The 22,797-nt window shown below is 44.8% G+C and overlaps 1 protein-coding gene across 2 annotated transcripts in view; it reads left to right on the top strand.

Moving 5' to 3' along the window:
• The window catches only part of PATJ (PATJ crumbs cell polarity complex component), a 139,293-nt gene that overhangs the window by 28,482 nt on the left and 88,014 nt on the right, over positions 1-22,797 (top strand). For both annotated transcript variants that reach the window (XM_058809089.1, XM_058809090.1), the window contains exons 16-22: positions 13,913-14,122; positions 14,943-15,062; positions 17,812-18,186; positions 19,355-19,475; positions 20,078-20,234; positions 21,388-21,459; positions 22,310-22,487. In XM_058809089.1, the coding sequence (XP_058665072.1) occupies positions 13,913-14,122; positions 14,943-15,062; positions 17,812-18,186; positions 19,355-19,475; positions 20,078-20,234; positions 21,388-21,459; positions 22,310-22,487 (1,233 nt within the window). The remainder of the gene's footprint in view (positions 1-13,912; positions 14,123-14,942; positions 15,063-17,811; positions 18,187-19,354; positions 19,476-20,077; positions 20,235-21,387; positions 21,460-22,309; positions 22,488-22,797) is intronic.

Raw genomic sequence — 22,797 nt, forward strand, 5'->3', positions numbered from 1 at the left:
ATGAATTAGAAGGGAAAAAAATATTTGAAGTATTATGCAAACCCATTAATTCTATATTTTAGCAGTGCGATTTAAGATTACTGAAAATAGATCCTGTTAGTCATTTTAGCTGACACATGTTGTGTTGCAGTGCCAGCTCTACTCTAGAGTTGCTGGGAGTCTTTACAGAGCAGTAATACACAGATTTGCTTTTAAGTTCTCATATAATCAGAATTAATGAAGGCTTTAATAGCAGGCTTTTTATTTACTTATTCGCAGATGCAAATACACGAGCAATGTTGTGGTACTTTCAGCTAAATTTAAATACATTCTAATCAATTCTAAATGAGTGGTAAACCACTTAATCTCAGATCTTTATAATTTCAAGATATTTATGTATAAAGTGTATAAAGTGTGTTCTTTTGTTTGGGATTTGCCTCTTAGATCTTTTACACTTTTCATCATCTGCAGATTAATTTTTATAGAGAGATATCTGTGGCTCTGTGTGTGTGTTTATGTAAATACATCCATCACATCCTTGAGTGCAAGGCAAAGAAAATAAATAATTGTCCATGCTACAGTGGAGGCAAGGGAAAAAAAAAAAAAGAAGCAAAACCAAAAAAACTGTGTGTGGTTCCTGGGAGAGTGTTTGGAATTCTTAACACAGACTTGCTGGGAAGCACAGAATTACAGCAGAGTTTAATTGTGCCTTAAAGGAGCTGGAGACCCTTCTTTAAAACATGAAAGGTGTTTTTTTAGGCACATACTCTTTGTTTTACAAGAGAAAATTCAAGCTTTATAATGGCAAATGATACTGCTTGTGCTGTGTATCCACTGCTGATTTTGCTCCATTTGAAGAATATGAGTTTTAAATATTTTTTAGGTGTTTTTCAATGAAGATGGGTCTTGCCATGGCCCATCTTCATCCTGAGTGAGTGACCAGCCTTTCTAGGCTGCCACAGTGCTGGTGGAGGTCGGGTGGGGAGGAAAATGCTTTTGGAGGGAGATTTTGTTGGCAATTAACACACAAAACAAGGAGTGGCTCTGTCCATCCATTACGGAAATTCAAGGAGTTTGGTGTTGCATACCCGGCTTGGAGGAGGTGATGTGACTGTCCTGGGTCTTTCAGATCCAGTGATTTCTGTAGCTGTTGCCTGAAATGGCACTTCAGAAACACTGGAGGGGCTTCAGGAAGCTCAGTGGGAATAGAGGAGTGGCGTCAGGGTTAGAAAGTGCTGATGCTCTATTGCCCCAGCTGACATTGCCCCACACAAAAGGGGAGCAGCACCTCTGAAATGGTGGATCCCAGTGAATCCCAGCCAGGGTGGGACTGGGGCTGTTCCCTGCAGAGTTCAGGGAGCTCTGGAGTGCTGCTCACCCATTGCTGACAGCGAGAGATGCCAGAACACTGCAGGAGCACAGGAATGCTCAGCAGTTACACACCAGCCTGCTCCCAGCGCTCTGCAAGTTTCTTCCCACTTGCTTGCAACCACAAAGCTTTTTACCTTTCCATCCTAAATTAAGTTGGAGAATTAGACCTCGTGCTGAACACTCCTGTGGTATATAATTTATAATATTTGCCATTTTGTTCCTCAAAACTGGCTGCATGCTCAGCATAAAGGCTGCTGTGCCTCAGTTGTCCTAAGTGCTGCGCTTCCCAAGTCATGCTCTGCAAAACAGAATTAATAAAAATTCTTTGTGAGGCAGAATAGGAGTCTGAGTACGTGGAAAACTGAATGCTGAGATCGAGAAAATTATTACTCTGGCATATTAATTTTTAATGGGCTGTCTTTCTAATAATGTTTCATCTATCAAATAAATGATAAGCACATCCCAAGTGACTTGCAGGATATTCCCAGAAATGTACAAGCATAATTCCAATGCCTATATATTTTAATGAACTAATTACAAATTAATTATACCAATTATGCATAATCAATAGTATTTCTACTTTGTCCTGTGTTTTCTTTTGATTGTCTTTAGGGATTTAAGGGCTTAAAACAGAGCTTAAAACTTCCTTTTTTTAAGGTTCATTAAACTTTGGGGTAGAGTTACCCCTTTTGCTATGGCAGGATAGTATTTATATAGGATATTCTTCATTTTCCTGTGGTCTCTGTGTACTAAAAAGAAACCTTTTTTTTCCCCTTTGAATGTTGTAATTTGTAATTATGTTGTAGGAAATGTAAAATTTTTGAGAGCACTGCTCTGCTGGCAGCATGGTCAGTACTTGGCGAGGGGAGAGGTGGATGGGAAGCTGATCTTGTGGATTCCTGAAATGATGGATTTCACTGGGTTTTTTTTTTTTTTTTTTCTTTTATTTAAATAAGAAACACTGAGGACATCTCAAAATGAAATCTCTTGAGTTTTTTTTTTCTCTTGTCATCACTGTGTTGGGAGCTGGTGAAAGCCCCTAGGCCAGGCACAGCGTTTCCTTGCTGGTGCTGTGGTGGGAAGGCTGCAGAGGTCTCCTGGCCATATGAAATCCGTGCTGCTCAGCCTCGTGGCCAGCTCCTGCATGGAGCAGCACACTCTGCTCCCCTCATTTCCCTCTCCTTCCACTTGGAGAGGCTGCTCTGCCTCTCACCTCCTCACCACCCTTTATGTGGTGCTGCTGGCACAGGCGGTGCCAAGTGAGCTCAGGTGGGGAGGAGGGACCCAGGAGCTGCTGGTGGAGGGTTTGGGGTGGAGAGGGGCTGCAGTCGGTGCATTTTGTGCTCCTTGTCAGCAGAACTGAAGGTATCCAGCTTAACAGTAAATCTGTCTGGCCTGGAGCTGATCACAGAGTCCCAGAATGGTTTGGGTTGGAAGGGATCTCATCTCTCATCCAGTTCCAAACCCTGCACCTTCCACCATACCCTCCAAGCCCCATCCAGCCTCCTGGCAGAGCTGAGCCATTGTTTTGGAGACCAATCCCTCTTCCTTAGAAAGAAATGGAAAGATACATTATCAGGTTAAAACAAAGAAGAAATGCTGTCTAAAAACAACTGTGACCCCCGGGCATTAGAGCAAGAGGAAAGAAAAATCCCAGAAGACTTATAGAGAAAATGAAGAGATCCCAGCAGGTTCTTTGAGCCCTGGAACAGCATTTAGCAAAGACCTGATGCATTGCAGGCCAACAGATTCTGTCAGTAATGTTTCACAGAAATATTGGAAAAACCACAGGTAGCTGAATTGCAGATTTCTTGAGGCACTATTGACCAGAAGGTAACTTGAATGGTCTGATGAGCTTTTATCAAATTAAACAGAAAGCTGAATGGACTTTATGTGCAGCTTAATTTACTGTGCTTTGAAGTCAGAGTCTTTTTTAGAGCAGCTGTTCCAGAGTGCATGAAACTGGAGAGGCTGAGGGTGCAGCGGGGAGGTTTGGCATTTTACACAGCTCCTGGGAAGGACTCTGAGATGCTGTTTGTCCCTGTCTGTGCTCAGAGATAAGTCCCCAGTGCCTGCTTGCTTTGGCACACCCCAGCTGCCCTGGAGAGCTGGCTGGAGGAGGAACCCATGGACTCACTTGCTCCAGGTGATCCACGGGGGCAGAAAGGGGCATTTCAGCCCTCAAGAGCTCCAAGTTGCCCTGAATTGTGTGAGTTGTGCCCGCCTGGGTCAGTGCTCCGGGGATTTTCCTGCGCTCTGGCAATAGGGACCCCACAGCTGCCTTATTCCTGCCTTCCCTTTATTATTGGTAGCAGTTTTTCGTGCTGCAGAGCTGAAGTCTCTCTTTTGCTGCACATTCAGCAGGTTCTGTTTTGTCCTTCTCCCAGGGAGCATGGGAAACAATTGTTTTCTCTTTTCTAACAAAATCACTGCATAGTCATTCACGGCAGGAAGTGAAGCAATTTAAGTGTCTCCAAATATCTTTCCTCTTTTCTTTATGCCCCAAACAGGCTCCAGATGTAGAGTTACAAAAAAAAAAAAAAAAAAAAAAGCAAACCGACTTCTTATTTGTAGAAGGTGGTATTCATGTAGATTATATTTTTCTTTTTTTTTTTTACTTTCTTGGTCTGTTCAGCAGTGAGATGCAGGCTGGAATGCTTTGACAAGTTGCTGGCTAAACGTTTGCCCTCTTGTGATAATTTGAGCTTTGTCTATTCTTGTGATAAGTTTGTTATGAACAAAGAAGCATATTCATGTCTTTGTTAAACACATTTTCACCTGATCATGTGATGGAAACCTGTGGCTTACTGGCAAAAGCTGCACAGCTGTATTAAAAAGCAGTTTTACAATGGCTATCAGCTTGGTACTGGGAAAACTGATAAAGGGAGCTTTTCTCCCATCTCTACAACCCATCCACATTCATTAACATCAAAGTTCTGTAAGCCTCAGTACCAGCTGTGTTGGTACTCATCTCACGGAGGATTTGCTTCTCTCCCCCTATGGGAAAGTTCTACATCCTTTAAATCATATTAAGCTGCTTCATGTGTAAAATAATTCTTAATAGTGTGTCATGAATTGAATTCAGTGTAGCTTTTTGAAAAATTCTCTTGGAGTTCAGCTTTGAAACCACTTTCCAGGACCTCAGAGCTGGGTGAATGCAGTTGGGCACATTCCTGGAGAAGTTTCTGAGGTGCTCACGATTAGTGGATTCCAAAACCTGCACCACCACTAATACCTTGGGAGAGCAGAGACCACTTTAATAAGAAATCAAAGAGATTTCTGTGTGTCTCACACCAAGATACAGACAGAGCCACAGGAAGAGCTCTGGAGAACCTGGAGGTCACATTAGGGGCTGGGTGTTCCCTGGCACTGGGCTGGAGGGGGCCATCAGTAGCACTCTAAATGACAAGTTAGGGAGGAATCTCATAGAATTACTCAGGTTGGGAAAGTCCTGAGACCTTTCTGTCCAACAGTTCCCATCAGCACTACCCAGGCCAGCACTGCCCCGTGTCCCCAAGTGCCACATCCACAGGGCTTTTAACCACTCCAGGGATGGGGACTGCCCTGGGCAGCTGTGCCAGGGCTGGACAGCCTTTCTGGGGAAGGAATTTTCCTTTGTACCCAACCTGAACCTCCGCTGGTGCAATTTGGGTGTTCCCTCTGCTCCTCTCCCTGTTCCCTGGAGCACAGCCTGGATATGGACACGGGCCAGACACCGGCTGTGCCCTCCTGTCAGGAGCTGTGCAGAGCCACAAGGGCCCCTGAGCCTCCTTTGCTCCAGGCTGAGCCCCTGCCCAGCTCCTCAGGGATTCTGCAGCCCCTGCCCAGCTCCTCAGGGATTCTGCAGCCCCTGCCCAGCTCCTCAGGGATTCTGCAGCCCCTGCCCAGCTCCTCAGGGATTCTGCAGCCCCTGCCCAGCTCCCTCAGGGATTCTGCAGCCCCTGCCCAGCTCCCTCAGGGATTCTGCAGCCCCTGCCCAGCTCCTCAGGGATTCTGCAGCCCCAGCCCAGCTCCCTCAGCCCCTCCTGGTGCTCCAGACCCTTCCCCAGATCATTCCCTTCCCTGGACACGCTCCAGCCCCTCCATGTCCTTCTTTTTGTGACCTCAGAATTCCAGGTGCCTCAGCAGTGCCCAGCACAGGGGACAGACTGTCCCCTGGTCCTGCTGCCACACCAGTGCTGGCAAAAGCCAGGTTCCCTTGGCCTTCTTGGCCATCCAAGCCACGCACAGCCAGGTTTTCTAAGAGAATCCTGTGGGAAACAGCGTCAAAGGCTTCACAGAATTCCAGGTAGCCATTTCCACGGTCTTTCCCCCATCCACACTGAGCAGGTGTTGTGGGTTTGGCTGGGATAGAGTTAATTTCCCTCCTCAGTAGCTGGTGCAGCGCTGTGTTTTGGATTTAGCATGAGAACAATGTTGATAACAGGGTAATGTTTTAGTTGTTGCTAAGTAGCGATTACTCTGAGTCAAGGACTTCTCAGTTTCCCATGCTCTGCCAGTGAGGAGCAGCACCAGAAGCCAGGAGAGGTGATCTGAGCTAGCCAGAGGGCTATTCCATAGCATATCATGCTCATGATAGATGATTTATGTCATCTATAAATGGGGAGAGTCGGCCAGGAGGGGTGCACCACTGCTCAGGAACAGGCTGGGCATCAGGATCTGTGCACCACTTGTTTTCCTCAGGTTTTATTCCTCTCTCTCCTTTTTTGTTATGTCCCTTTTCATTATATTTATTAGCATTAGCACTGCTGTTATCTTTGGCTTTATTCAGTTATTAGTGTTCTTCTCTCAGCCATGGGTTTTGGCTGAGCAGGACCTGCCTCTCACAGAGCTGTGCTGATCCCCAGATTGTCCTGCATCCAGTAAAGGACAGATTTTCCTCATCCCTCCTTTTTCTGTCTTGTAGAGCTAGCTGTAGGAGCATTCCTCCTGTCCCTGTAAGCTGCAGCAGCTCTGGACAATACCTGAGTTTGCAGAGAAACTGGAGCATTACTGAAAACATCTGTTTTTCTTTGCTTTGTCGCATATCCACGAAATAAATGCTGAGCAGTATTATTACTATTAACCTTTAGAAATGTTTTCCCTTCTTCCCCCAAATTCTCCAATCTGGTTGTTCTTTTTCATTTCCTGCTAGAAAGAATAGCTTTTAATAAAAACAAAAAAAAAAACCAAACCAAAGAAATTCATTATTATTCCACAGATGTCTTCTGCCTGTGAGAGAAGGCGAGAATTTAAAGGGACAAAACTGTGGCTGGATTTTCTGTTAACCACTTGGTAAATCTCAGCCAAGCTGGGATAATGTGGATGAGGCCTGGCAGTGGGCATGTGGAGATGATGGAGCACTGGGTGTGGAGGAGCTCAGCCCAGACAGCTCAGAATTTGTCCTGAAATGATGAGATTTGAGGTGGATGTTGGTGCTGATGGATAAGCATGAAGCATCCTGAGAACTCATGGAACTTATGAGGTGTTCTGTTTTCTTAGTACCTCACCCTGCTGGAAGATGCTGCTCCCCAAATCCAAGGAATCCCATTGCACTTGGAAATTTCTGTCTGTTCTCAATGTGATTCACTGTAGCCTTAAAATTCTCTGCAACCTTTCTGCCAGCCCTTCTGTCTGCTCCCTGGTCCACCCTGTTCCCATCCCTGGATGTGTTCAGGCCAGGCTGGATTGCATTCTGACATCCTGGGAGAGTGGAAGGTGCGGAATGAGATGGGCTCTAAGTTCCCTTTCAACCCAGCCCAGTCTGGGATTCTGTGATTCTTTGGGCCAAATCACTGTTTGCAGATCTTTGTTGCATAAAACCCAGCCTGTTCTCTGTCCCTAGTTTTATTTTGCAGCTTTTTCTGCAGCAAGTCTTCCATAATTCATGTGTTTGCTGTTTGTGAGGCAAGGTTCTCATGCAGAGGAGAGCTCTGGTTTGTGTAAAAACACATCCTGCACTTCCAGAGACTTTTACCAGTGCTGAGGCTGGCTCACCTCGCTGGTGCAAGCACTGCTGGGCTCTCTGCTTGGATTTGGAGTTCAGGAATCCTTTGAATCTGAAAGCTGATCAAACCACAACTTGTGTTAAGGCCTGCTGAGCACAGGCTGTGTAGGTGATACCATTTACACTTTTTTCCCTTGGCTTGTTGGTGTTTTTTTCTTCTTTCCCACACATCTCTATCCCTTCTTTATCTCATCACACAGTGGCTTTCCTCCACTTCCTTATGAGTTCAGGGATTTTTTTTTTTCCTTATCTCCGTGGCTTTTCCCTGTAGTCAGCACTCAGTGTGTTTTTTCTGGAGCTGGAAAGTCTGAAAGTCTAAGATATTAAGAGAGTCTAATGAATGTAATCCCTGAGACTTTAGCTCTGTCGAGAGCAAATATGAAAGGCGGATAAAGCCTTGGATGGATTGAGAAGTTTGATAAATTAAAAGATAGCAGCAGGCACCTGAGTCCAGTGCAGGGTGACACTGAGAGTGCCCAGAGCCAGTGCCTATCTTTCATCTTTTTGTTTGGGAAGAGCAGTAGTGTGTGAGGTCTGCTCCCTGGGGTCCCAGCTCCTCAGCAGAGGGGAGGGAGCTGTGCTCTGCTCTCCAGGCCCAGCTGAGTCACCCACGTGTTGGTTCTTGCTGGGCAAGGCCGATAGGATTTCACATCCCACATGATGAAAGCCTGCTGTGGGAAACCCATTGTGCCACCTCCTCCTCTTTACTCTGCTGTTCCCTCTCCTCCTTTGGGTGGGGCTCCGTGTGGTTTGTTGCTGTTTTTTCCCCTCTTCCCTGCGAATTCCTGTTTCTTTGCTGACATTTCCCACAACAGAAGTTTTGATTAATGCCGGCTGCACACCAGAGCTTCTGAAATTCATTGCTTTATTCCCTCACTGCAGATCAATAAATAGTAATGTTTTATTTCCAGTGCTTTGCCTTACATCACAGCAAAGTTCAGCATTGCTCCTTGAGTGCTGCTCTGTATTTAAGTTTGTGTTGCTTCAGCACATCAGCCTGCAGTTTATTTCCCTGGTACAGCCAGAGGCTGTGCGTTGTGTAATCTCCTTCCTGAGCAGCCCTGCTGACTGCAGCCCGAGTGGAAGAGGCAGAAACAGGTCTGAAATGCCTCGAATTTCACTCAGATGCAGTGGATCTAAGGAAAACCAGTGGAGCACTTCCTCGGGGATGTTTTTCCAGGCCTTGGAGTGCCTTTGGCAGTTCCAACTGCTGTAAACATGTTGGAGTGAGTGAACAGAGGGTTTGGACCTTGAGTCTCAGCCCTAAAGTGAGGCCACCTTAAGGAGGGAGTCAGACCTCACTCACAGCTGGCTCTCCCTCTGTCCCCTGTCTGTTGGAGGCACTTTGTGCTGTGAAAAGGCACACAAAAGGGTTCTGGTCACTCCTGGCTCTTGCATCCCACTGGCATTGTTGGGGTCACTGTGCAGGGTGGCTCTGCAAAGGGAGCCACAGGCACTTCACAAAATGAGAGCGTGGATGAGTATTTTGAGTAATTTTACAACACTGAGCGTGCAGGTACATTACTCATGTGAACTTCTGCCTTTGTTCTGCATAACAGTGAGACAAACATAAAATGCCTCTGCTTCTTTTCACTGTTGACGGGTGTCTTTTCCTTGTTCAGCATCAACAGTGTTGTGTCTAAGAGTCTTCCAGCCTGGTATCTTATTCACTGAAGAGTTTTAAATATGGATATATGTGTGTTAGACCTGGAAGTGGTCCCATGCAAAATGTAATGAAGCTGGGCTGCTCTGACCCCTGAGCTCCAAGGCGTTTGTTTTGGCTCCCTCACAGAAACCTGCAGTATACAAATTGGCACTTGTAAAAATGTTCAGATAAATCAAAAAATGGCACGGGGGGGGAAAAAAAGTTTCAAACTGTTTCTTCTGGGATCCTTGGCCATGCTATTTTGGATGTGTGTTTTTGTGGCAGCAGGCAGTTTGTTGCTTGAAGAAAGCTGAAATATTCTAGGAAGTTGGGGCTAGCTGGATTTAGATCTCAAGCGATGCCAAAACTAATATAGCCTGTAACTAAGTGAGAGTGACTTTGCACAGGGAATGTCAGTCACCCGCAGCTTTGTCTTACATTTTCATAGGAGCCTTTAAAAAAAAAAAGGCAAAACACAAACAGAGCCCCGGCAAACGTGGGAGCTGCTCCCATCCAGTGGAGCTGCGGTTTCAGTGCTCCTCATCCTCAGCCCAGGGAGGGGCTGGATGGGTGGATGGGGATGGGATGAGAGCAGGGAATGAATGCCTGCGGTGCTGGGAGCTGGGCTGGCCTGGAGTGCCCTCTCTTGGCTGCTGCACACCTCACCTTTTGGCAGGGACGAGCCAACAGCCAGCCTGGTTTATCACTTTTCCTTCCCACAGGTCAGCAGCACTGCTTCTGTCTCAGGTTTGCTTCCCAAGGCATTCTGAATGTGGGTTTGTGGTGCCCATTTTGGTAATTAAAGCCACAATAAAGCTGCAGCTCCAGGGTTGCACGCAGGACTCTCTGAACTCCTGGGACTCCTAACATTTTAGCAGAGCTCAGGTTTTTAAGAGATTTCACACTGCCCCAAACCCAGGCATCCCAGAGGCAGCAACTGCAGTGGCCCCTGCCTGACTCTCCGCTGCTAAATGAGTCCAGAACAAACGGGGCTCTGAAAATAAGGAGAAACATTTGACACCTGGACTGCGGGAAACATTTGTGGGTTTTGATGAGGAGCGGGGTGGGGGAGAGAAGGGAAAACCTATGGTTCAGCATAGTTAAATATATGGTGTGCTAAGTGTGAATAAGTTGTGGCCATTTTAAACAAGTTCCTAGAATCCATGGCACAGAGGGGAGGGCAGCAGCTACAGCACAGGAGTTCTCCAAGGGTTACCTGGGGGCCACTGTCCTGGGCTGCTGCTGCTGCATGTGGCACAAGTGGCAAACCTTCCAACATGTGTTTTCTCTTAAAAATGAGTTTTTTTGGCTTCAGGGGCTTTGTCTCCTCACTGCTTTGCAGTCCGAGTCTTCTCCTCGTTGTTCATTAGTGATTCATTGGTGTAAAGGAGTCCTTCAGGAAAGGTAAAAGTTCCTCTTTAAATGTGCCAAGGCCCGTTCATGATGATCTTGGAGGTCTTTTCCAGTCTTAATGTTTGTGTGATTTGTGCTCATTTTAACATGGCCAGTTCACATGGGATTGTCCATCGCACTCCCCTTGTGCTCTGATACAAAGCCATGTGATAATTTCGTGATTGTATCACTTCTGGATTAGGGGGGAGAGTTGCAAACTCCATCCCAGTAAACGAGCCTTCACTTTAAAGTGGAGGCTGAAATCTGCTCCTGCCTGCTGGTGACTAAAAATCACTTTGAGCCAAGTGAAGTGAGTGTAGAGCCTTGGGGTAGGTGTGCAGTCACTCACACTGGTGCTCTGTGGTAACTTGGAATGGTTCTAGCTGCTCTGTTAACGTGGAGGCAGCCCTGAAATCCCACTGTGGGGGTGAACTTGCCTTTTAACTACACTAACTATATACAAACTGTACCTTTTGCACTCAGTATGGAAGGAGAGGATCTGTTTTTCATCCTGCTGCAAGCACTGCTTTCTTTCAAAAACAAGACAACAGCCCTCACGGCCCAGTTGCACTCAACATTTAGAAAATGTGAATTTGGTGTTTGCTGTCTTGTTTTAGCAGGTGCTTCTTTAGGCTGTGCTTAGGGTCGAGGGTAAACCATAAGGCAAGGTTTCAAAAAGAATCCCAGTGTTCCTTTGGTTTAGATAAGGAAAGCACAGTGCAATCCACGGTTGTGGTAGAATATTAAATTACAGAGAGAATATGGATATACATGATTACACCGTGCAGTTCAGTGGGTCTGTGCCTTTCTTGTGCAGCTTTTGTTGCACTCCTCGTGGCAATCCCATGGTGGTTCAGGCACTGGTGAGCCCTGAGGTTCTGGCCCTGCTGGTGCTGCTGCTGAGCGCTCTCTGTGCCGCTCATCCCGCTGCTCTCTCCCTGTGCAACAGCTCCCTCTGCTTGAAATCAGCAGTGGAATTGTTTCCTGCTTGCCTGCACAACAGTTTTTAACGTGGGCCCCCTTTTTTAAGATCTCTGCTGCTCTTCATGGAGCAATTCCAGTGCATGGCTTGTGCTGGTGTGTGTTGTGAAGCAGGGAAAATAACCACATTGTCCTCAAAACTGCTCTGCCTCGAGCTGCTGCTTTCAAGATCTCTCTTCCTTTTGGAACACTTCTTTCAGCTAAATTATCTCCTACCAAAACATGGTGATTTATTGAGCAAAACTGTTTTTATTTCAGTGGTGAGTTGAAGCAGGACTGCTTCTCATCAGAGATGTGGTAGTTGGGCCACTGACCCTGCATAGAAGCAGCTGATGGTGAGAGTCCCATGTCCTGCTTTAGTGGTTCTGATCCAGAATCCAAGAAATAACTGATTTAGATCAGACAGAGCAGGGGTTTGAACCTGGTTCTGCCCCATCCTCAGCCAGCACCAAAATCACTGGGCCAGTCCTTCACTCACAGAATTTCGTCAGCTTTTCTGCATGGGTGGGGGTGAGCGCTGGGTTTGTTTCGTTCACTTTTTATCAATAGAGCTAAGCCAGCAAAAGTCATATTATAAAAGCTGTTGTGTCAGCAGAGGTGTTGTTTTGCTGAGAGAGCATTCACCCATTCAGGGAACCAGCACAAACCTCCCTGGCCACGGCAAGATGAGCCCATGGTGGGAAAACTCGCTGGTTTGGTTCTGCAGCAAAGCCTCCCTGGTGTGAGCAGTGCCTTGCTCGCTGGGAAGGGGCTGTCTGGATCCTGGGTCTGCAGAGGTGTCCAGAAGGTTATTTCTAATTTCCAGAAGGTTATTTCTGATTTGCAGTGGAGCAAACCCCCAGATTAAAACCAATTTACAAGTCTGTGCTGGTTCCAGGGTGGTAGGGGTTTGCTGGCAAGAACAAAGGGCATCAGTAACTTCAGTTTTCCACATCCAACACTCAAAGCCCCTTTTTTCCCTTCATATTTTGGAATCCCTTTGGATTCCTCTTGGAACTTGCTGGGCTTTGGTTTGTTCCTGGAAATCTCCTGAGGGGATGCTGCTGGAAGCCCAGGGAATCCTCCCTGAGCACCAGGTGCAGCAGGTTTGGGCACAGACAGCTCGGGCACCTTGGCACAGGAGGTGAGCACAGGGAGCCTGCTGGGCTTGGCTGCCAGGACCTGACACTCAGGAGGAAACGTCTTGTGTGCACTGCAGATAAATCGTAAAATTACAAAACTGTAAAAGGGCGGGATCATCGAGCAGCAGAACAGGACAGAATTGTTGCTGATCTTTATTTACTCGAATCCAGCCCCTGCGTGGCTCTTCCTGCTGAACTCTAATTTCACTTCTCTAATTCCAGCCTTTTACAGATATTACAGGCATTGCCTCATATGTTTGCACATACCTTAAAAAACATGTGCCCTTGGAAAGCAGTGTATAGTCATATAAAAATAAAGAGCTTAAAAAGCATTCCTGTTTTCAAATTAACGCTGAGGTGCTGAATTCATGGTGGTCTTTGTGATTTGAATTTTGCCCTTTTTTTATTCCTCCCATGCGCTGAATAAGATGCATGTCCTGAGGGAAAAATAGTCCATGATTGTGTATTTGGAGGCCCAGTGCATGCAAGGAGCATTTCTGAACTTTATGAGCCCTTAGCAAGGGGGAGAAAGGCTATAATTGCAATCTTAAAAAAACAAATGAGGAAACAAAAAATATATAAAACAATTAAAACCCCATATGGGTTTTTTTTTTTTAAATCTTTCTGCCAGTAGATAATAATTTATTATTTTATTGGATTAAGAATAATTTTTTTAATGAGTGAAGGCACGATAGAAATGGTACAGGAGACAAAGCAAAGGCTAATACAGGATAAAATATTAAGTGAAGTGGATATCTTTGCATCAGTTTACAGTGTATTTTGTGCTTGACACTCTCTGTATCCACCACTACAGTGTTCCTTGCCTTCAGTAATAATCTTGGTTACTCTTCTGTTGCTGTCTCCTGTTCCCTGTTAAGGTGGAGAAAATGTCACTTCTGAGTTGTCACATGGAGTCGACAGAGCAGAAACGCTGCAGTCCCACACCCCACATCAGCTGCTAATTTTTCAATATTTGGGGCTTGCATTTGAGCTTCATGTTTTGAATTGCATTTCTGATGTTGCAGTGGTTCCTTCTGCCATCATTTCTGCTGCTCTGGAGCCCTTGGGTGACGTGCAGAGTGGTTATTTTCTGTGACATTAGCACGTCCCAGGCTGGATGGAGGCTGGTGGAAGGCTGCCAGTGTTGTTGTTCTATTTGCAGCTTGGCCTGGCTGTGCCTGCGTGTGTAAGGAGAGGACAGGCAGCGTATCAGTCACCTTTCAGATCTTAACATTTCTTAATGGATTAGGCAGGTGATGGAATATCTTCCTTTTTGCACAATCTAAACCTTGGCGGTGTTGGCAGACAGCGCTTTTTGAACGTCTTCAGTCCCGTAGCACCAGAGGATGAACGTGCTTGAGTGCTCCTTACACACCTAAACAAACACCACCTTTCAAGGCCTTCACCTGGGGGTGTTTTATGTTATTTCCCCCCCAGGACCCCTTGGATCCAGCGGGAACAGCCATAGTGATCAGCTCCCTGGTGCCTGGTGGCGTGGCCGAGTGCGGTGGGCAGATTTTGCCGGGCGACCGCTTGGTGTTCGTCAATGAGAAACACCTGGATGGAGCCACCCTGGCAGAGGCCGTGGAAGTGCTGAAATCTGTGCCCCCAGGGACTGTTTCCCTTGGGATCTGCAAGCCTCTGGTGGTAAGAACTGGTTTTAATTTTTTTTTTTTTTTCTTGTTTCATCCCACGGGGTTTGTGGGGAGAATTCGGCGTAGCGCACGTGTGCGTTTGGGAAACAGCTGAGCTGCTGTGCCTTGAGAGGGCCGAAAGTCCTGGCAAATGGACAGCTCAGAGTCCAAAACCAGCATCCTCAAGTTCCTCCTTCAAGAACATCCACGTGGAGCTGGGAGATGTGCCTGGGCAGACCCACGTGCACAGGTGTAATGTGGTTCCAGCACTTCAGCAACCCATTAAACGTGTGCTGGAGCCCATTTCTCTCTCAGACACTACTGAGGGCTTGCTTGAGCTCCATTGGCATCAAAGAAAGCTGCTCTGTTTGAAGTCAAGACTGTAAATTCAGGCAGAATTTCCCTTTTCTGGAATCAAGGCTTTGGAACAGTAGTTTACTGGGGAATGCTGCAGTATTGTTCATCAAGGGCACCCAGGCAAAATTAATTAAAGCCCCAGTTAACAGAAAGTGCTTGTAATTCAAAGTAGTAGAGGAGTTGTGAAATAGGAGTGTAGGAAAGCTGTTAAATATATTATTTCCTTTCCTAAAAATTGGTATTTCATTGTTCTTGTCCTTGTATTTGTCATGCCTTCCTACACATCTCTTTAGGTCTTAGCGCATCTGAACCAATATGTTCAAAGAATAAAAGCTGTCGACTTCTCCATTTTTTAATTTCTATTTTTATAATTCTTTTCCAGTGGTTGGTTCTCCTTCTCCCTGTTAATTTACTGAAAGATGTGGGATTTTTTTTTTGTTATTTTCCTGACTCATTGCTTGGATTACCTTTTTCAGGGAGACAGCAAAGAGGAGGAGAGAATGCACGGTGTGGAAACCAGCAGCATCAAAAGCAGCCCTGGGTCTCCAGAACCAATAGATAACACAAATTTCTCAGTAATACTTGAAGCTCCACAGGTATTTGGTTGCTTTTTTTGGTTCAACTCCAGTTTATACAGACAGGAAATGATGTTTTAAAGTAAAAAAATACAGTATGTTTTTCAGATAAGGCTGAAAGTATTGGATTCCCTCTAACAGCAAACTGTGCCAACTGCATTGGGAGCACTTAGCAATGCAGCTCCCAGACTGCCTTATCAAATTTATTATGTCATTAAAATACCTTGGGTTACCTTGGATATGAAATAGGAATGCTGTGTTGTTATTGTAATCAGAAGTGGCGGGCTCAGAAAGTAAAGAATGGAAGCAGAATGCTTTTAATTATCATGAAGCAAAACAAAAAAATAGTTTAGAGTATAAGGCACTCTTGAAATACTTTCTTCTTCATAGCCTTCTAATGTTCTCTGGAGTGATTTCTTTACTCTTGCCTCAACTCTCCTCATCCTTACTATCTGAGAAATAATTCTGTTTATTGTGGGAGGATGTGGCATTAAAGATAGTGAGAAACTCAGATACCAGGGTAATAGGCAATAATATTGCAGTTCTCACCAGTGCAGAGCTGGAGAGATGTGACTATCTTGTAACTTTCATCTGTTCTCAAGTGCTTTGCAAAATTCATGCTGGTAAATGTATTCTTTTTACACCAGAAAATACAACACATAAAGGATCATGCAGAACTGCAACACAGGAAGAAAAATAAACTCCAGATTTTCTTGTAGCTGAACATGTGTACCTGTCTCTGGATGCAAAACTGTTTTTAATGCTGAAATGGTAGATTAGAAGCACCAAAAGGAGAAGTATCAGAGGGTAGATGTGGGTACACTGTGAAGAAATTAGCCTGGATGATGATAAATGGTATTTACTGATTTTCACAATGTAAAATGGCATTTGTTGTTTTCTGAGGGCATGAGAAGGGTTGCAGAGAATTTATACTCTGCCAGCTCAGATTGGTTTTCTACTTCCTAAATAAAACCAATGTCATTAAGTATTTTTAAAGAAAATATTTTACTTTAAAGTCCTGAAACTGGAACAATCAATTTGGACAAAACACCCGCAGGGGAATTTACTTACATTTTGTTTTACCCCATGTGTGACAGCTTTGGTAGTAGCCAAAATTATTTTTTATTATCTTACCTGCTCGCACAGGTAGCCAGGAGTGGTGTGTTCTGCTGGCTCCCACTCTGAGGCACTGGCAGCCAGAATTTCAGCCCCAAAATGACGGAATTTGAGGATTTTGTTTGCTCCAGTGTCGTGTTTGCAGCATTCCCTGTGGTGTTGGTGGTGTCTGGTGCTGCAGTGCAGCAGTCAGGGAGGATGCAGAGCAAACTGCTGGGTCAGGGACACAAACCCTGTGTGGTTCTGGGCAGACACAGCTGATTTATGTGCCCTGGACCTGGGGAAGTGTTGGGAGAACGGCGCTGCAGGAGCCGAGGGGAATGGAGTGAGCATGGAGAGAATCGGGATCTCTTCAGCCTGGGGGTTTTGTGAGCAAGAGGTACACAGATCAGATGGATTAAAGGGACATTTAATGCTAATTAAATTAATAAAACGGGCTGATTTCTGGGTTGCTGGTGTTCTGCTCTGGTGCCAGCTATTGGCTGCATTGTTTCCTTGTGCTCCTGCCTCTCTCCTGTTTTCTCTCCTGCCCCTCACTTGAGCTGTACAAACGTCTTGGCAGTGTCTGGGGCTTTCCTTCTCTATTTGTACAAATGTAACCAAACAGGATCCTGACACCGAAGGTCAGAAGTGCTGCAGAGCCGTGGGGAGCCTGGGAAGGGGCAGGAAGCAGAAACAAAAACATTTGGAGGAAGGAGCCCTGGGTCTGTCCATTGCTTTTGGAGTCTGGGGGCTCGGGGTGTTGAAGTTGGGGCTGGGGGTTCTGTGGGCCACAGGGATTTGGTGGCCTGAAGGAAAAGAGGGGAAAGCTCTCAGTGTGTGGCAGAATTCTGGGATAAGTGCAGGGCATGAAATCCCAGCTGCCTGTGCAGCCTCACTGAGAGCCAATGAGCAGCACCCAATTCCATCTGGGACAAACAGGAGTTGTTGGAAGTTGGGGGAGCACATGACAAATCCCAGAGAAAGAACTGCTGAGTGAGATCTTTCAGAGTGGGTTTTTAGTCCTTTTCCCTCGGTTTTGTTGGTTTTTTTGGTTGGTTGCTCTGTGGTTTGAGCACTGGAAGGTAATGAACAGTCATTTATATCCTATTTTTGGGGGGTATGTGGGTCTTCCATTTCCCCTCTGCACCAGGTTAAAAGTTGGATGAGATATCCAAGGTAGGGGCAAGCAAGTATGGCTTTTATTTGGGGTTTTCTGGGGGGGTGTTTAAGTTGCTGACACTGTTGCATAATCAAACTCTTGGGCTGTTTATTTTGCTGATAGCATTTCAAGAAACGTTCATGCATTCATAAAGCAACAGCAGATATGTCTAGAGCACAGAGATACTTTAACTAGATTTATATGTACTCCTTCCTATGGCTGTTTCAGTGTTAATTAATAATTTCATTCCCTAACTTCAGCCCAGATTGGTTTTTCCAAATGGCTGCAGCAGCATCTAAGCTGTGCAACTTAAATTTCTTTATCTTGAAAAAAATAATTGCACTGTCTACTTTTGGTGGTAAAATCATAAGTCAGAGAGTCCGTTTTCTTTTAGAAAATGCAAAAGGTAGAAGATTTTAAAAATCAGGATATAGTTTTAACAGAAAATGAAGCATAGCTTTAAAAGGGTGGGAACACGGTGTAAAATCTGTATTCCTTTAATGACCTTTGCAGGGTTTCAGGGACGAGGTGCCTTTCAAAGAAGAGCTGGTTGATGAGCCCCATGTGGACTTGGGAAGGTCATTTCAGCTTTCTCAGAAGGACGAGGAGTATGGGCAGGAGTCCTGGGAGATGTGTGAGTTCCTGGCAGTCGGAGCGCAGGGCGCGGAGCAGGAGCGGGAGATGCTGGTGGATGAGGAGTACGAGGAGGATCCCGACTTCCTGAAGGGGGATGATGCATCAGGTGCAGGGGAGGCAGCCTCAGACAGGAACCTGGACACTGAACCATGGGCAGAGCAACTGCAGGACGAGGAAACTCAAGATTTAAGATCCGGTGTTAGCCTGAGTGCCAAAGAGTCCCTGGAATATCCATTCAGGAAAGATCAAGTGGTAAGGAATGCTGTGCTGAGCACAGGTCCCTCAGGGCAGACTCCACAACTGAACCCTCAGGACTCTCTCTAGGGTGTTAATTACTAGAATTTAATTTATTAAATTTAGTTTAATTACTATACTTCAATAAATTATACTTATAAATTAGATTTATTGATTTGTGTACCTCTAGCAGACACCAGTCTATCCTTCTGTACATTTTGGAGATATTTTAGGTAACTTATTCTCTGTATATTTACCTGCTGAAGTGAAATATGTGCTTGATATATCTACAGGCATCCTAAATTTGTCTTGTTACCCAAAAACCTGTGGGTTTGGGGTTTTTTTTTTGGAAGCTGTGCTGATATGGGGCATGTCAGTAACAGCAGAATGTCACATCATGGGTTTGAGAGTCCAGAGGCTTCAGTGAAGGGAACTCCCTCTTTTCCTTATTCTTTTAAACCCAAATCAGTTCCTTCAGCCAGATTGTGTATTTGAGTACAAAATAATCTGCTGGAAGGAATTGTGACAAGGATAGTGGTGGATTAAGGAGTGGGAGGAGACAGGTTCGGGTAGACTGCAAAACTCTTATTTTCACATCTTTCTCGAGTACTGAGAATTATTTTTTCCTTCTGATTCTTTGTTCATCCCCTCACCAAACAAAAAGCTGATATTATCAGCCTCCCATGCACCAGCTTCTGAGGCGTGTGTGCTTTTACATGAAAAAAAATGGGGTGGAAAAGCATTTGACATCACAGCCACAGAGAAATTCAGGTTTTGTTTGGCTTGTCCCCTTAAGCAGTATGTGTATAAACAGATAAAAAGAAGTTTCTACTGACAGTTTTATTCCAGAGTGCACAATATTAAATTTATTTGTTTGTTACTTATAAAAAAACAAATGAGCAAGAGTAAAGAAATTTTTGTCTGAATTACAGGTGAGGAGAAAGATACAGTTGCTGTATATTTCAATTGCATATAACATTCCTCATGCCTCTTCTTAATGCAGTGCATAAATGAGCAGTTAGTATTTAAATGAGCAGTTAGTATTTCATAGTTACCTGAATAAATATGAATGTAGCTGAGGAAATGTGTGTGTTTGCTGTAAAAATGAATGTTCCTGTCAAACACCTCTGTGTAAGTTAATACCATTGCTTTCTAACTTTAATTACTTCTTTTCTCCTCTCTGAAGTGTGAAGAGAATGCTGCTTTAAGGTCACACATTTCTGGAACCACATCTCTCAGCAGCCACCAAAAAGACATATTTGATACTGAAACTACCCAGGCAGAAGGGAAAACTGAGATGAATTCAGGTTTGTAAGCAGGTTTCTCTTTATCTCATCATTTCCTATTTACAAATTTCAGTTTTTTTACCAAAACAAAAGTACTTTCAAATGAGAAAATATTCAAATCAAGAGTTCTGCAGACTCAAGACAGTCTGGCATGAAATGGGTTTCAGCTTTATAATCTTGCTTCCTCCTCCAAATCTGACCAGTGATAAATGAATACAGAAATAAAGTGACATGCTCTGGAGGTGATTTAGCACAACCAGAAATCTACAGGTGATCTGTGTGGTAGAAAATTGCCCCAAATCCTGGGTTTTGAATCTGGGCTCAGATTTCTCCTTGTCACAGATGGATGGTTGAGATTTGGTGGATTCATCAGAGAAATAAATTTATCAGCCTGCCTGGAGTGGCACTCCCTGCTTGGGAGGAAGGAGCTCCAAGCCCTGTCCAGACTGGCCTTGAACACGTTGGGAACCTGGTGGGATAAAGGGTTTAATTCCAAGGGTGAAATAATTGGTGGGTGCCTGGAGAGAGGAAGCAAAAGTTCACATCTTCCCCCTTTTCTCACATCTTCCCCCTTTTCTCACATCTTCCCCCCTTTCTCACATCTCCCCCCTCTTTTCCTTCAGGGCCAAAGCTTCAGAGTGACTCCAAAGGACCTGAGCTTGCTGCTGATTCAGAAGCAGCTGGAAAGGAAGCCCTGAAAGAGGAGAATTATGTCCTTCCCAAGAGCCAGGAATCTGGGAGAGTAACCACCTTGGCTCAGCCTAGAGCAGCATCAGGCAGGTATGGAGGAAGATCTCAGGTTTTGAAAGCGTTCATTTAATAATCCTAACTGTCCTCTTGCTTTACTCAGCTGAATGATGATTAAGGGCTGTGTGGAATGCTCAGACAGACATAGAGCTCTGTAACTTTATGTTCTTCCCAAGAGCCAGGAATCGGGGAGAGTAACCACCTTAGTTCAGCCTAGAACAGCATCAGGCAGGTATGGAGGAAGATTTCAGGTTTTTAAAGACATTAATTTTATAATCTTAACAGTCCTCTTTACTCAGCTGAATCATGATTAAAGGCTGTGTGGAATGCTCAGACAGACACAGAGCTCTGTAGCTTTCACAGAAGATGGAGTTTGGCCTAAAACCCAAAAACTTCCCATGTTTCCTCCCTTGAATATTGGGACAGAAATGTGCAGCACTGCAGTGAGGGCAGTGTGGAGGAGCCTTTACCCATGGCTCCTTCAGGAGCTCTCCTGGTTTTCCCTTCCCTTTGTTCTTCCTTTTGGGAGGAGCAGAATTCAGGCTCTCAGGCCTCTGCAGGAAACTTCAGTGGTGCAGAGGAGCCTTGAGCTGGCATTGCTGTGGATATTTGCTTTATCTGTCCCAATCTTCCCCCACCAGTTTGGGGCCAGTGGGTGGTGGAGCTTTTGGGGCCTTTGATTCCAATCCTCAGAACTCCCCTAATTTCATCTGAAATCCTCTCTCAGAGGAAAAGCAGCTCCACAATAAGGTGGAGAGGATTATTCTGTAGGGTTTAATGGAACACACTCAGGATCTGTTCTCCCACTTGGATCATGATCTGCTTACTGCTTTTGGCATGTTTATATCCCTCTCCAAGCATCACAGCATATTTATCAGAAAGTAAATGTTAATTGCTTAAATAGTCATTTCCAGTGAGTAAATGCAGTGCAGATTTGTGTATCACAGAGCAGCTTATAAATTTGGTCTGCCCATCATGTTTATTTCTGGAGCATTCCTTAAGTACATTTAAACCTAAATACAAAAATTCCTGTCTGGTCTGTTGACTCTGTACATTTGCTTTAAACTGGGCAGTGTGAGAAGGTGTTGCTGTCTCTCTGCCAGATACAAAATATGTGAGGAATTGTGACCTGGCATGGGTGATGCCTCTTTTATTTTTTATTTTCTATTCCTTTGCCCCAAATTAGTGAATTACCCGAGAGAGAAGAAGGAGAAGGAGAAGAAACTCCAAACTTCAGCCACTGGGGACCACCACGAATGTATGTTCATATTTTTCCTTCCCATTTACCTCATGTCTTTTTTTTCCCTGAGCCACATTAGTTCTTCTTGGGTGTTTTTTTTTTTCCTCTCCTCCTCTGCCAGTAACTTTAGGGTACCTGTGTACCTTGGGCTTTCCTGCAGACAGGGAATTTTTAACAGATGTTCATCAGAATTCTGCCTTCTATTTATACAGCTGACTTGGGAGAGCTTGGCTGGTTTAGGCTGTGGATGACCTGCAAGTTCTTGCTCATTTAATAACTATTAGGTGTGAACAATGCACACAGTGCTGGGCTGTCTCCCTTTCCAGGGGTTCCCTGCTAAACCCCCATGGCAGGATTCCAAATTGCCAACCCAACCTTTTTTTAGCCACATCCTTGTTGTATTGTGAACGTTTTTAGGTGAATTGTTTTTATGGTCCCAAGTAAAATATGATCAGAAAGTTCCTGCTTGAGCTGATGAATATGCACTGAAGTCAGTGTTCAGAAAGTTGTATGAAATACTTCATTATTTGTCTGATGTGCCACTTGCAGGGCTTCCCATTCCCAGACACTTTGCTCAGGCTGAAAAGGGATGAGTATTTACTTGAAGATCTGATTTTCTCTGAAGTAAAAGCCTCTGCCCAGTGGGCAGGGATTGGCAGCAGAATTTTGCTCTTTTTGTGGGGTGAGATCTGCTCAGGGTGAAAACTCAACTCTGTTGAGAGCAATCTCAGCTTCTGACTTTATCCCTTTACTCTGTTAAATCTTCTTGAAAGACCAGGAGCTTACATTTATTCAAGGCTTTGCATTTGTAGTTAAAAAAACCCAAACTGTTTGAAGCTCTTGAAACTACCACACTTTTTTTTTTCAGTGTTGAGATCTTCAGAGACCCTGAGGTGTCTCTTGGAATCAGCATTGTTGGTGGACAAACTGTCATAAAGCGCCTGAAGAATGGAGAAGAACTTAAAGGGATCTTTATCAAACAAGTTCTGGAAGACAGCCCAGCAGGAAGAACAAGGGCTTTAAAAACTGGAGATAAAATACTTGAGGTAAATGGAGATAAGCCTTCCTTTTTAGTCTGAGAAATAAAAATTGTCTCAAACGGCTTTGGGTGGAGAGAGGAACAAAATACTGCCACCACTTCATGAGGTATTGGCAACACTTTGTTTTGAAAACCAAAGGAAAGCTCTGGTGGTGTTTCTTTTTTTTAAGGTCTGACTGTGGAGCTCTTTTAACTTTCTCCTCTGTATTTAAGAAAAGATGTGTCCTGGTGTCTGAGGGGGAAGTGAACAAAATGGGAGTGTCCTCCTCCTGTACAAATGGGGAATAAGTTACAGCATATCTGTGAGCATAAATTTA

The sequence above is a fragment of the Ammospiza caudacuta genome, chromosome 7 (genome assembly GCF_027887145.1).
Source record: "Ammospiza caudacuta isolate bAmmCau1 chromosome 7, bAmmCau1.pri, whole genome shotgun sequence".
Classification (NCBI taxonomy): Eukaryota; Metazoa; Chordata; class Aves; order Passeriformes; family Passerellidae; genus Ammospiza; species Ammospiza caudacuta.